General features: G+C 44.4%; 1 protein-coding gene across 2 annotated transcripts in view; it reads left to right on the top strand.

Moving 5' to 3' along the window:
- The first annotated feature begins 1,122 nt into the window (after positions 1-1,122).
- The window catches only part of MED27 (mediator complex subunit 27), a 255,637-nt gene continuing 241,653 nt past the window's right edge, over positions 1,123-15,106 (top strand). Inside the window, exons 1-2 of one of the 2 annotated variants that reach the window (XR_012897207.1) lie at positions 1,123-1,372; positions 5,720-5,864. Coding sequence is in view for 1 of the 2 variants with exons in the window: in XM_075905682.1 (XP_075761797.1) it covers positions 1,167-1,372; positions 5,720-5,864 (351 nt within the window). In the remaining variant the exon portion in view is untranslated. The remainder of the gene's footprint in view (positions 1,373-5,719; positions 5,865-15,106) is intronic. The other variant, XM_075905682.1, reaches the window with a different exon arrangement.

The following is a 15,106-nucleotide window of genomic DNA, read 5'->3' as shown; positions in this document are numbered from 1 at the left end:
GAAGTATGAATAAGAGCCTCCGGAAAAGGGCGCTTTTTCCGGAGGATCGGGGCCAGTCTAGACGCTCTTTTCCGGCTTTTTTAAAAGCCGGAAAAAAGCGGCGGACATTTTTATTTAAATGCCGCGGGGGATATTTAAATCCCCCGCGGATTTCCCTACGACGACTGGTGAAATTTACATGCCCCTTCCGGAAAAGGGGCCAGTGTAGACGTAGCCGTATTGTCTCATACAGCTACCTATGCAGAGTCTCCCTCAACCACTCCTTCCTCTCAGAAACTGCAGCCACAGACTGCTCTGTGTAGCTCAATGCTACACAGATTCAAACGTAATCTCCTCCTGACTACACTGAGGGACCAAATACCATCTCCCAACACACACCTTCTCTCCCACAAAAACACACACTGACTCCTGCTCCACAGATCTCTCACCCCCCCTGTCTCACCCCACACTCTCTTCTGCACCCCCTCACACTGACTTCCTGCCCCGCAGATCTCTCAGCACCCCTCAGTGACTCTCTGCACCCCCCTCTTACTCCCTGTCCCACAAACCTCATTGCACCACTTCGCTGACTCTCTGCCTCCACCAGTCTCTTGCATCCCTCATTGACTCCCCGCCCCCAAAAAGCTCTCTGCCCCCCACAATTACGCCCCCGCCCCACAGACCTCATTGTACCCCCTCACTGACTCCCAGACCCCACAGAGCGCTCTGCACCCCCTGACTCCCAGGCCCCACAAAGCGCTCTGCACCCCCTCATTGACTCCCCGCCCCCCAAGAGCTCTCTGCCCCCCCATTACTCCCCCGTTCCACAGACCTCATTGCACCCCCTCACTGACTCCCAGGCCCCACAGAGCGCTCTGCACCCCCTCATTGACTCCCCGCCTCCAAGAGCTCTCTGCCCCCCCAATTACTCCCCCGTCCCACAGACCTCATTGCACCCCCTCAGTGACTCCCAGGCCCCACAGAGCGCTCTGCCCCCCCCTTCACTGACCCTCCACCCCTACAGATTTCTCTTCAATCCCCTCACGCTGCCTCCCCACTCGCCTACATCCACCCCCCACGAGACTACATTTCCCAGGCTGCCCTTGGCCGGCGCGGGCCCGTGGCGTTACCGGCGCGTCTCGTTGCCAGGCTCAGGGGGAGGCCCGTGCGGCGGGCTGCGGGGTAAGATGGCGGACGGGGTGCTGAGCCCCGGGGTAAACCTGGAGGCCTTCTCCCAGGCCATCGCCGCCATCCAAGCGCTGCGCTCCAGCGTCACCCGGGTGTTTGACTGCCTGAAGGACGGGATGCGGAATAAGGAGACGCTGGAGGGCCGCGAGAAGGGCTTCGTCTCGTGCTTCCAGGAGAGCCTGCACTCGGTCAGCCGGGACTTGAGGTGGGCGCGCGGCTGGCCGCCGTCAGGCGCGGGGGTTGGGTTGGCGGCGGGGGCTGAGGGGAGCCGGCCCGCTGCGTGGTGTGAGGCTGGGAGGCCGCTGTGAGCGGGAGCTGGGCGTCGCGGGGGTGGTGCTCGCGGGTGGCCTGGGGAGTAGGGGCGTGGAGTAGAGGGATGTCCTGTCCTCCGAGGGGAGCTGGGGCCTGAGGCGAGAGCCTGGCATCGGGGAAGGGAGGCTGGGCCGGATGCACCCAAGTTTGGAAAGCGGGCACCCTCAGCTGGGATCCTCTCGTGAGCCAGCGGGCCCCTGGGGCTCCCGCTTCGGGCGTCTGACAGCTCTTCCCTCGTCTCCCCCCCCTGTCCTTTGTGTGGGGGAACAAAAAGTGTGTGTGGAGAGAGATTAAATCGGAAATGTGATTAGCCAAGCACAGCAATGAGCGAGGTGAGTCTAGGGCTGGCCATTCATTACTTTCAAATGAGTCTTAAAATGGACTTTAAGTTGAACGTTTGCCTAATTTTGTGGAAACTAGCACCTGCAAGGGCTGGGACCAGTCTGAGGTGTTCCACACAGACACACACACTTCCCCTGCAGCGTTTGAAATTAAAAAGCCAGCCAGCCAACAAACAGAACCCTCTACTGACCGAAGAACTCCATAATGAACCCGAGGGCAAACAAGTGCCATACTGCCTTTTTAGATCTGACTCGTGAAAAAGTAAACACAGAGTGTAAAGAGATAAAAGCAGATTGGATTTTTGGAATTCTTTCCGTTCTAATAGGTGTTAAGTTACTTTGTGTACAGTGTCTGATTTTTAAAGTTAAGATTATCTCTTTTTAAAGATACCCTTTAAATTTTTCTCCAAGATGGAGTTTTGCTAGGGTGCATCAGAAGTGAGAGGTAAGAAACCCAGTTATCTGTTGCATGGCTTCCTCAGGTAGATTTCGAACAGATCATCAGAAAGGGATATTATGGCCTCCTTGTTACCTTGTATTCCTTATCTGTATCCATTTATTGTCTCTTGTTTTATACTCCAGATGCAGGATCTTAAGGGTGTTTAGACACCTAACTGACTGAATTCCCCCTGAAATCAATGAGAGTTAGGCACCTAAATATCTTTGAGCATCTGAACCTAAGTTTATCAACTTGTTTAAACAGGGCCTTTTTGTTCTATTTGTGCAGTGCCTTGCACAGTGGACAACTGTGACTCCTAGCGCCATAATGATGATGATACTTACTGCAGTGCCAGAAGTGTATAAGCATTTTAGACAGCACATGAAAGTATCCCATTTTTTATTTTCAGCTCCTGGTTTATTTTATCAAATAGCATTACCTTAATAACTAGTTCAGCGTTTTTTAACCTGTGGAACATTATCTAAGGGTTCTGCAAAAGATTGTTACTACTATAGAACAGTGGTTTTCAGTATGTCGTCTGTGGACCCATTGGGGCTCCAGAGCTTATATCTAAGATTTCCAAGGGAATCTGTGCATTCATTTGAAACTGTTTAGGGGTCCACAAATTAAAATAGGTAAAAATAGATGAGAGAGGAGGAATTTGTGCAATACATTAATTTTACAATGATAAGATTTATTTGTAGCCTAAGAAGACATAGGAATTATTTCCCCACACAAAATCTTATATTTTTATACAAACAACAATAGTAACTCTAAAGGAGTGTACGTTAATCTCCTATGTGACTGCTTGCCATGCTTTTGCCTTGTGCTCTTTTGAATCTGCTGTTTTCATTTTAATATAGCACTTGATCCTGCAAAGCGATCAGTAGAATTATAATAATAGATAACTTTCTCATATTGTAAGGGGCTACCTGAACAGATCCCTCTGCAATATCAGGGTCTCAGACTATAAGCTGTTTTTGGATTCTGACTTTTTTTTTAATTATTATTATTTTGTGAAGTATCTGTGGGGTGCTGTACAAGTTATTTATAACTATTTCTTTGGCACTAAACTTCCAATAACTTATATGTAGTCTAGGGATAATCATATCTTTCTGAACCCTAGGGTGACAAAGATCCGACAAATGACACTTTATGATTTTTCTGCCTCCCCCAACCTCACATAGGAGCTGCTGTATTGCACTTAAACCAATATGGTTGCAGTGAGGTTGTGAAGGTAACTAACTTCCTACTTGATTCCTTGTAACACAAGAAAATTAAAGGTTGCAGATGAATTGGAGGATTTTCTCCACTACTTTACTAAATTTCTATTTTGACAATACTCAGCTGATTTTTTTAATTCCCTCTCCACACACAAGGAAACTGCACTTTGGGAAGTTTGTGCATGGTTCCAGAATTGTGCCACTTTTTTTATTAGGCAATCAAATTTGATGGTGACAAAGGGTCTGTGAATAAGTTACTCGATTAATTTTCCTCTTTTGCATCTTAGCTAGAGGATGTATTCTTACCCATTTCTATAAATATCTAATTATTTTTCTGAATGTTCAACATAATGGTGTGCATGTGTGTATGTATGTGTGCGTGTATATGTATATATAAATAACCAAAAGTGAGAGATGCTTTAGACACATAACACATTTCAGTTACTGAATGAAACAAAGATATGATCAAAAAGCCTGTTGGAAGACCATGAACTTTGGATTATGCCACAAAAAGTCAACTTTTGCATAATGTTACTCTGTTAGTAATTCCAGTTATTTCTGTGTGTCGTCTTACATAGTAAAGTTAGCACATGCCTCAGTGTTTGCAGGAACAGAGCCTGAAAGTGGTGGTACATGTAAGTGAGAGGGAATGATATTTTATGAAGAAAGATTACATTGGCAGAAGGGAAACTGTTTGCATCCCTTAACTGCTAGTTCCTTGATTTCAGTTTATGTTGATTAAATAACCTTAACTAGTGTTTAATGGAGACTTTGGATACCAGGTGAAAAGTAATATACAAATCTGGGAGAGATTCTTTTTAAGCAAATATGACATTTAGGGATGTAAAAATGCAGTGGAAAAATGTAACCATGTAACTGCTAAAATGATAAGCTTCAGGCTCTGCAGTATAAAGCTTAAATAGCCTTTATACTGCAGAGCCTGCAGCCAACCCACCTTCCTGGGAGCAGAACTGGTAGATCTGCTGCTGGTCCCGATCCTGGGAAGGAGGCTTTGTTGCCACAGGCTTCAGCCCCCACCAGCTAACTGGAACTGGTAAGTCCCACATGTTATGAGTGAGGCTTACCGATTAACCCGTTAACCATTTACACCTCTAATGACAATAGGTCCCTGCCGTGGAAGGTGCTGGACCAGGGAGGTCTAATCTGTAGATTATTCTTCACCTTGGTCTTCAGGTTTGGGGCCTTCATTTGGCTTCTCGCCTGCTAAGAATTTCATAAATCACTGCACTAAGGGCTGAATCTTGCTCTTAATGCAGTTGGAGTTTTCCTATTGGCTTCACATAGCAGGATTTGGCTTTCAACTAGTAATGTGCAATCCTGTTTAATAAGTTAACCAGCTAAATGTTGAATTTAATTGATTAACTGGGATTCTGCAGGTGGGGGCTGCTCCAGCAGAGCTGGGCTGGAGTGACCTCTTGTTATGGCTGGCTTGGTTGGATTGAAGCAGCACGCCTGCTTATGGAGAGTTTCTGGTTTTCTAAATATTATGGGATATTTAAAACATGCATTAACTTTAATGCTAAATGTGATGTTTGAGATGTAAGCAGCAAAATCTAAACTTAAGAACTATAATAGAAACCGTAATATTTCAGTTTAATAGTATTTTATACACAGGTAGACATATGCATGCTCCTTGTAAAAATGTGACATGTCCCTGCCCTGAGAACTTATGAATTAGAGACTTGATCCATGCATTAATAAGCTTTTCAGGATTTGTTTATTTGAGGGAAAGAATTTTTAGGTTCCAATATGTTATTTAAATGGTGTGGAACCTGGCCACCGCTTTGTCTGAATGTTGTACTGCAGCAGTTACAGTCAAGGAAGTGCTCAAGCTGGAGCACTGTTGGCTCAAATTGAGGGAACTGCTAAAAGAGCATTCTCCATGGGTACCCCTGTGTTTTGAATGCCTACCAACTGTGGTCCAAAATATCCGGAATCTGTTGAACTTCATGGTGTGTTACAAAGCCCATTTATTTACCATGGTTTTGTTGCAGGAAAACATTATTGTAGGGTGGGTCCTTTGTGACTGGTTAATACTGGTGATTAAATGCTTGCCAAATTGCTTTGAGCAAGCATTTTTAAATTGTCTAAAGTTTTTTTTAAATCATGAGATGTGTAAGGACCATATCTTGCAGACCATATGTTGTATACACACTTAGTGTGGAGTGAACAATCATCTGCATATCTTATATAGGAGGTTTGTTTTCTGCTTCTAGTGAACTGGAACGTCTGAGCAATCTAGTAGGCAAACCATCTGAGAACCATCCTCTTCATAATAGTGGATTGTTGAGCCTAGATCCTGTACAGGACAAAACTCCTCTCTACAGTCAACTACTTCAAGCCTATAAGTGGTCAAACAAGGTAAAAGATGTGTATCAAATTGCTGATGAATAGATCTTTTATAACCCTGAAGTAATTAAATAATAGGTGGGATATTTGGTATGCTTTGGTATATAATGTTTGGCTTGTTACAATGGCAGAATCCTATGTATTTCATATTATCAAGATTATAGAACTTATGAAACAGAATTTGTTTAAATTTATATTAAAGTGTTCTTAATTTTGTGAGGATAATCTTCCAAATGTGAATTGATGTTATACTGTCATTGTAATAGTGGGCATGAAAGGCTAGGGGTCCTAGTTGTAGAAATGCTTAACTACTAGCCCGTAGTTTTCCTGGTCAAGGTGCCTCAGTCTTTTCAGAAGTGAATAGCAAGACCCAAGCCTTCCCACTCCACCAGGTTCTACCATAGTACCTTATGTAAGTCAGCCCCTGAACAAGAGGCTGCATCCAATACCCTGAGCAACTTTGTCACTGTCCCTTTTATTTTTTGTGGAGTGAGATGGCCCCTATGATCCAAATCACTTTGGTGACTTGTCTCTAATAACATCTCCTCATGGGCCTGGGTTGGTGTTGTGCTGTGGTTCTAGATTCCTCTGGGCAGAGTGGCCATAAGTGGGACAGGGCCAGCCCAGAACCCAACAAAGTATCTGTGCTTCAGTCACCCAGTTACCTCTTAGGCCAGGTTCTCTATAGTCTCTTTCGCAGTCTTTAATCAAGGAGACGGTGCTTATTTCCTGGTGGCTGTCTTGGCTGGCAAGCTATTGACTGGAGGAAGTTTGGTCCTGCCTCTTTGCCAGTCAGTCCTGAACCAGTCCAGGTCCTCTCCTTTTCTTCTGTCCTCCATGCCAGCCACTGGCTGTAGGTAGAATGGCGCAAGGCTAACTGGACCCAAAGGCTATCTTTAGCCCCTAGGGTGTGTCTAGACTACAGGGTTTTGTCGACAAAAGTGGACTTTTGTCGACAAAACTATACCTGCGTCTACACTGCCGCTGAGTTCTGTCGACATAACGTCGACAGAACTCAGCAGCTTTGTCAACGGCTGTAAACTTCATTCTACGAGGAATAATGCCTTTTGTCGACAGAGTTCTGTCGACAGAAGGCATTATTGAATCTACACTGTCCTTTTCATCTACACTGTCATGTCGACAAAGCGGCTTGCTTTGTCGACAGAACTGGATGTAGTCTAGATGCTCTTTGTCGACAGAAGCTTTGTCGACAGTATCTGTCGACAGAACTTCTGTCGACAAAAGCCTGTAGTCTAGACATACCCCTACTGTGCTGTTGGGCATTTTTTTTCTTCATTGGAGTCATCTGGAGAACTGCCCATGTTTTCTCTTAGTGGGGTATAACTCTGAAGCCTAATAAGAACTTTGTGTTGTCTATTCAACTGTCGGTCATTTTAGCACAAATATCTAGCTAATAATGCTCTTCTCATCCTTGGATGAAGTATCAGATTTTGTGGCAGAAGGCATTAGGATGCTGAGGTAGAGAACTAGGAGTTTAAGCCTCACTTGCCTTCCATCCCTCACTTGCCTTCCATCCCTTCCCAGATGCCAAAAGTGTCCCTTGTCTTGCTGATGAAATGAGGGAAGTAATAGTATATTTGATTAACCCATAAAAGTGTATTGGTTAATGCTGTAGACTACATGCATTTCTTCTCTCCCCCCAACCAGTAAATTTTTTAGCAGGCTGGCCAGAGGCCTGGCTCAGTTCTTGCTTGCCCCTGCTGTGGCTCTGCATTTAAAATGTATCAGGAGCCAAGTGGGCAGGCAGCTCAGCTCAGTTCTGGCTCACGCTAGGGATGTTAAATATCAGTAAATTGAATAGTTAAATAACCTCATTAATTCTTGTAAGTTAGTTGACTATTCTATAGTCCCTGGGGACGGGCCAGCAGCAGCACAGGCTTCGAGGTGGGAGCTGGTTCATTAGGGGAACCAAATTAACAACTAGCTCCCCTCGTTGACCGGCTACCTGTCGCTCTGTGCTGCTACCTCTATATCAAAGGCAACAGTATGGGGTGGCAGCAGCCCTTGTGTGTGGGGGACAGGTCTGAGCTCCTGGACCGGGCGCGAACCATAACTGAGCTGGGCTGCCTGCCCGCTTGCCGGCTTCTAATACACTTTAAATGCAGAATCACAGTGGGGATAGGTCCCACGCCCAGCGTGAGCTGGAACTGACCCAGGCTGCTAAAAAATTTACTGGTTGGGGGAGGGAAATGCATGTAGTCTATAGCATTAACCTATAAGCTTTTGTTTATTGTCTAATTGGTTAGTCGACTACACTATTACATCCCTAGCTCAGGCTGGGTCCAGGAGCTCACCCCCTCCATTGGACAGGGGCTGCTGCCACCCTGCGCTGTTGCCGCTGGTACAAAGGTAGCAATACAGAACGACAGGCAGCCGGTCCATGAGGGGATCTAGTTTTTAATCTGGTTCCCTTCGTGAACCAGCTCCTACCTGGAACCCTGTGCTGCTGCTGCTGGCCTGCCCCCAAGGACTATAGAATAGTCAACTAACTTACATTCATGAGGTTACTTTATTCAATTAACTGATATTTAACATCCCTAGCGTGAGCCAGAATTGAGCAGGGCTGCGTGCCTGCCTGGCTCCTAATACATTTTAAATGCAATAGTAAGGGGCTCCTTGGGAGTGGGGCCAGAGCACACTGGCTGCTGCCGGCCCCACCTCTGGGAGCTATAATATAGTCGAGTAACCAATAAAATTCATGAGATTAATTGACTATTCAGTTAGCCGATATTTAACATCCCTACCTGAAACCTCCTGCTTCTCACCTCTCTGATAATGGTGTGTACCTCTGTACTGTAAATGTAAAAATGTGTGTATTTACACTTCTGGACTGTGTATATTAAGTTGAATAGCAAAATATAAACCCCACAAGGAATACTCTACTGATCATGTAGAGAATTTTTCATTTAAAATTGAATACACTCCTATTAATTTATCTGTAGTGCTGCGAATTCAGTATTAGTTTAATTTAAGATGTGAATCCCCTCTCCCCTCCAACAGAATTGTTTCTATTAAAAGTGTCACTATCATCACCAGTTCAGCTTTCTTACTCACCAGATTTACTTCCTAAACTCAAAACTCCAGTCATCTGAAGAAGTGGGCTGTGCCCACGAAAGTTCATGATACCACCTATTGTTAGTCTATAAAGAGCTACCAGACCATTTGTTGTTTTTCCTGGGTATAGTCAGAGACATTAAAACACCTTTTTTGGGTTTTGTTGACAAAAGAAATTTAAAATGAAACACAAAATCAAAGGCAATCCCCTTCCCCAGGCTCGGCTGCTTCCAGTGTGTTTTTTAAACAAATTTTGCCAACCTCATTACATATAGCTACATCCTTTACAAATAGTTTTTTTAGAAAAAACCTACTTCATACCCTTGTGAAAACTCCACAGCCAGTACAACTAGGGGAGAGCGTGTGGTGGATTTGCTTATGGCATGTTGTTTGTTACTGGTAAGAGATTCTGATCTGAAATATTGCTGCTAATTCTGATGAAGATGTGCAAGACAGAACAGAAACCATCTGTCTTACTCATTTGCATAGATTCTGTAGCAGTATCAGGAACAAAAACTAGCAAAAATGGTTTTGGGCAGTAAAAATAGCTATATGTTCCAGCTTATGGATGATGCCTGAGCAAGAAAGATTTTGTGGTTGCAGGATGAATTTGGAAGGTCATTTGTAAATTGAGCAAATCAATCTGGTCTTAAGACAGAAACACAAAGCCTCATGCTACCATTTTTGCCATCATGTTTTCAGAGAGCAAATTCATGTAATAAATCAGGTGAAATTTAGTGCTAATAGATACTTGAGTTTTTGGGAGTGGGGATATTTTTTAGTGGAAACATATTGTCCAGAGACAGTTAATAATAAATAAATAAATTTTTGCATTTAACCAGTTATTGTCTGCTCATTGCATCTGTAAGCATTACTCACCTACTTTCCTGAGTTTCTTGTAATCTGCGGTCAGCTCCTGCTGTCTTTGCACTACTTGGCACTGGTATATAAATTACCCTAGTAGTTGACAGCAGACCTGTCATCTGTGTGATGGCTTCAGCCATCAGGAGGTTTGTCTGTAGCTACAAAGATTCTAGTAGTGTTCAAGCATGTTGGTGCTTAAATTTTTCTTCGTTTCTAAACATGTGTTGTGAATAAGTATAAGTAACATCACTTTAAAATACCTCCTGTCCCTACTGTAAGTGCAATGTGTGGATGCACTTTCTCTGCATTTAATTTTTAATTTGTGACTCCTTTGTGGCTTGCTTGTTTTATATTTGATGAGCTGAGAGAGGGGCATTTCCCTCTCCCCTTTTCTCCTTGATGGTTCATGAATTACTGATTGCATGAATAATCAGATGGATACTTGTGGGAGAACTAGCACAGGATTCAAAAAAGGCATCCGTAAAGTACAGAAAAAGCACTTGTAAAAGCCTTCTGCTGTTGCATGGAGCTAAACATACCTATTTAACTTTTAAAAGTAGAGGGATGTAGGTTGTAGATTAAAATATGATAGAATAATAAACCAATTACCTTGGGAGAAAAGTAGTGTAAACAATCTGTATCTTAAGACATTTTAAATTAATAGGTTGCAATAACTTGTGTGAGGAGGTTTTATTTTATAGATCTTGACAGAAAATTCTCACTTGAAAATCTAAATCTTTACATGGGGAGATTAAGGTCTCCCTAGACAATTTTAGCTTCATTTTATTCATCAAGTGTAAATGTGTATAACTGTAGTTAATGAATATTGTGGAAACCCACATTTCAAGTGGCAATTAGTGTCTTAAGGCTTTGGCCTGAGGCCACATATTTAGTGTATATTTAATAGTTGCGGTTTTGCAGAGACTTACCCCCAAGAACTTACTTTATTGTTCCTGTGCACCACAAAACCAATTCCTTCTAGACTTAAGCTAGAACAGCTAAGGTTTGCCTGCTCCAAGGTTACAGAAGATGGTACTGAATGAATTAATTCTTTCCCTAGAGAAGAGTTAACTTGGCTGCTCTTTATTAACACCTGCTATTTTGATATTTACTTATTGTGGTTTTTGCAGATGGTAAAGGTGTCCATGTAATAGAGACAGCTGTGTTCTTTGGGAACACAAAACAGCTTGTTAAATGTATTAATTAAACACACACATGAACTTTACTCTTACAGGTGTTACCTCACAGAGCTCACAAATTTTAGTTAGTATAAACACTGAAAATTGAAGCTTATCATTGAGAGGGTGGCTTTTTGTTTGTTTTTGACTAATGACATTTGTTATAAGTATTGGCAGAAATCATACAGGTCAGTTGAGTTAATTCATGATCCTAGAGCTCATGCACGGGTGACATGTCTCCATTAGGCAGTATTTAGGTCTAATATATAGTGTATTTTTATCTTTAAAGATTGGAAGCCAAGTTTTAATTTAAGTGATGTTTCCTAAATTGACCTTTCTGTGGATTCTGGGGTAATGCTGAAGATGTACAGGCAGTCCCCGGGTTACGTACAAGATAGGGACTGTAGGTTTGTTCTTAAGTTGAATCTGTATGTAAGTCGGAACTGGCGTCCAGATTCAGCCGCTGCTGAAACTGACCGCCAGTTCTGACTTGCATACAGATTCAACTTAAGAACCCCAAACGTCCCCAAGTCAGCTGCTGCTGAAACTGATCAGCGGCTGATTCCAGGAAGCCTGGGGCAGAGCAACTCTACCTCGGGCTTCCTGTAGTCAGTGCTGGTCAGTTTCAGCAGCGGCTGACTTGGGGACGCCTGGGGCAGAGCAGCTGGGGTGCTGCTGGGTTGCTCCAGTAGCACCGCTCCTCGCTCCTTGGCGCTACTGGACCAACCCGGCAGCACCCCAGCTGCTCTGCCCCAGGCGTCCTAATTCAGCCACTGCTGAAACTGACCAGCAGCGGCTGAATCAGGACCTGGGGCAGAGCAGCTGGGGTGCTGCCGGGTTGGTCCAGTAGTGCCCAGAGCGGCGCTGCAGGACCAATCGGCAGCGCCCCAGCTGCTCTGCCCCAGGGTCCACAACAAAAGCCTGGTCTGCTGGGGGGGTGGGGGGGGGCACACTAGCTGCGCCCCCTCCCCCCAGCAGACCAGGGACACGGGGAGCAGAGCTGCAGCGGCAGCGGGGTGCCACGCCTCTGAGGCTTTGCTCTGGCAAAGTCTCAGAGGCGAGGAACCCCGCCACGGCTGCGGCTTCAGTCCCGGTGCCCCTGGTCTGCTGAGGACCGTCTCCAGCAGACCAGGGGCACCGGGAGCAGCTTACGAACGGGGCTTTCTCGCCCGGGAGCTCGCAGGCAGCAATCCGCCACCTCGACCTCCGGGGCGAGAAAGCCCCGTTCATAAGTGCGGATCTGACGTAAGTCGGATCCGCGTAAGTCGGGGACTGCCTGTATATCAGATAACAAGAACGCAGTAAGGTATCTTACTGTAGGCAAAATGCTGATTGGATGTTGGTAAATTATGGTGCTTTTTGGAATCAGCAGCTATCTTTATTAAACGCTCGTTGAACTCTGCCTAATGATTAGAAATTGTTTTCTGTTCTCGTAATTGAGTACATGTACAACTGCATTTTGTACTTTGTCGAACAGTTTAGTCTTAACTAGAGATGTCAGCGAGTAGTTGACTAGACGATTAACTGATAAGCCTAGGCTTATCGGTTAATCTAGTTGACTACTTGCATTCCCTCCCATTGCTGCCTCTGTATCAAAGGCAGCAAAGGAGAGGGGAGGAAACAGTAGCTGGTGCTGGGGGAAGCTGGCTTAAAAGCTGGTTCCCCCCAGCACTGGCTCTGTGGTGCTGCATACACCCTCATCAGAGGTAGCAGTGCAGTGGTGGAGAAGCAGGTGGATCCGGTGCTTGTGGGGAGCCTGCTTAAAGCTAGCTCCTTGCAGGCACTGGCTCCTGCTCTCTCCCCACCTTGCTGCCTCTGATGAGGGTGTATGCAGCACCACAGAGCCAGTGCTGGGGGGAACCAGCTTTTAAGCCAGCTTCCCCCAGCACCAGCTCCTGAGGCAGTAAGGGGGGGATGCGTGTAGTCGATAAGATTAACCGATAAACCAAAGCCTATTGGTTAATTGTGTAGTTGACTACATGTTGATGTCCCTAATATACTCCCATCTCTTATTTACTGCATGCTGTCCAAATGCTGGAATATTTCTATGCTTTTCTGTTATGCTTTCAAATGTTAATGAACTCATCTTTACAACTTGTTGTGAAGAAGGGAATCATAGAATGCTAGAACTGGAAGAGACCTTGGGAGATCCAGTGTTTAACCACCCTGAGAGTTAGGAACCACCCTTGCTGCAATGTAAGACCATTGCTTCTTGTCCTGTTATCAGAGCCCAAAGAGAACAATTTTTCTCCTTCCTCCTTGTAACACCCTTTTAGGTACTTAAACTTCTATCATTTCCCTCTCTGTCTCTTTCCTAAATTGAACAAGCCCAGTCCTTTCAGTCTTCCCTCATAGCTCATGTTTTCTAGACCTTTAATCATTTTTGTTGCTCTTCTTTGGACCTTTTCCAATTTCTCCACATCTTTCTTGAAATGAGGTGCCCAGAACTGGATACAATACTCCAACTGAGATCTAATCAGTGCAGAGTAGAGCGGAAGACTGGCTTCTCGTGTCTTGCTCACAACACTCCTATTAATGCATCCCAGAATCATGTTTCCTTTTTTTGCAACAGTGCCACACTGTTGACTCCTATTTAGCTTGTGGTCCACTATGACCCCCTTACTCTCTTTCCACAATAGTCCTTCCTAGACAGTTGTTTCCCATTCTGTGTATGTGAACGGATTGTTCCTTCCTAAGTGGGGTATTTTGCATTTGTCCTCATTAAACTTCATCCTGTTTACCTCAGACCATTTCTCCAGTTTGAACTGATCATTTTGAATTATGACCCTATTTTCCAAAGCACTTGCAACCCCTCCCATCTTGGTATCATCTGCATACTTAATAAGCATACTCTCTATGCTATCATCTAAAGGGTATGACTCTGAACCATTAATAACTACTCTCTGAGAATGGTTATCCAGCCTGGTATGGATCCACCTTATAGTAGCCCCATCTAGGCTGTACAGTAAACTTACAATAATCTGGCACATTTAGGACTCAGGGGGTGCCAGATTATCAGATATGCTGGACTATTGGAGGGGGGGGGCTATGAGGGGTCTGGGGTAGAGTGGGGGGGGATGTGCCCTTCAGCGCTGCGGGACCAACCCGGCAGCACCCTAGCTGCTCTGCCCCAGACTTCCCCAAGTCAGCCGCTGCTGAAACTGAGCAGCGGCTGAATCGGGGAAGCCAAGGGCAGAGCAGCTCCAATTGTTCGGCTGCCCGGAGCACTTCCGGGTTCCAGATGGTGCCGGACCATTGGTTGCCAGACCAATGGAGTTTTACTGTATTTCCCTAGTTAATTAATAAGACGGTCATGCAAGACCATATCAAATGCTTTACTAATGTCCAGGTATACCATGTCCACCACTTCTCTCTTAGCCACAAGACTTGTTGTCCTATCAGAGAAAGCTCTCAGATTAGTTTGACATGATTTGTTCTTTACAAATGCATGCTGGCTGTTATCTATCACCTTATTATCTTCCAGTTGTTTCCAGATTAATTCATTAATTACTTGCTCCATTATCTTCCCTGGCCTAGACTGGTCTGTAGGTTCCTGGGTTGTTCTTACTTCGATATGGGAAGTATTGTTGATCCATTTGCCAAATAGAGATCTGAAGCACATTGAGATTAGGCTAAAATTTACAAAAGTGCCTGATGACTTTGGGTGTCCAACTTGAGATTCTTATAGCCTGAGTTTTCAGATGGGCAGAATACAGGTTGAACCTCTCTGGTCCAGAACTTTCTCCTCCAGAAACATCTGTTGCCTAGAACAGTGTTCTCTCTAAGATTTTCCATCCATGGACGGAGTGAGTTTTGTTATGTGTACTAATATTGAGGTCATGTGTGGTTGTGCGGATGTGTGCCACTATGGCACCTGCCAGTTAACATTAAAATATATTTGTTAGTTATAGGAGAAAAAATACTGAAACAAGGGATAATTGACAAGGTATATTACTTTATTTAATATGAAATCAAATAAAGAAAATTAATACTGTAAAATTTTCAATAGCTATTTGGTATTTTTTACATGTATGTGTTCCTTTGAGGCATGAAACAAAATTGTCCACTTTCTTGATATAGCAAACAAAATATTTTATGATTAGTATCAATACATGAAATTAAATAGTTGTTACACTT

This window comes from Pelodiscus sinensis, chromosome 22 (assembly GCF_049634645.1).
Source record: "Pelodiscus sinensis isolate JC-2024 chromosome 22, ASM4963464v1, whole genome shotgun sequence".
In the NCBI taxonomy this organism is placed as follows: domain Eukaryota; kingdom Metazoa; phylum Chordata; order Testudines; family Trionychidae; genus Pelodiscus; species Pelodiscus sinensis.
The sequence above is the reverse complement of the archived record's forward strand: the minus strand, read 5'-3'. Positions and strand labels throughout refer to the sequence as shown.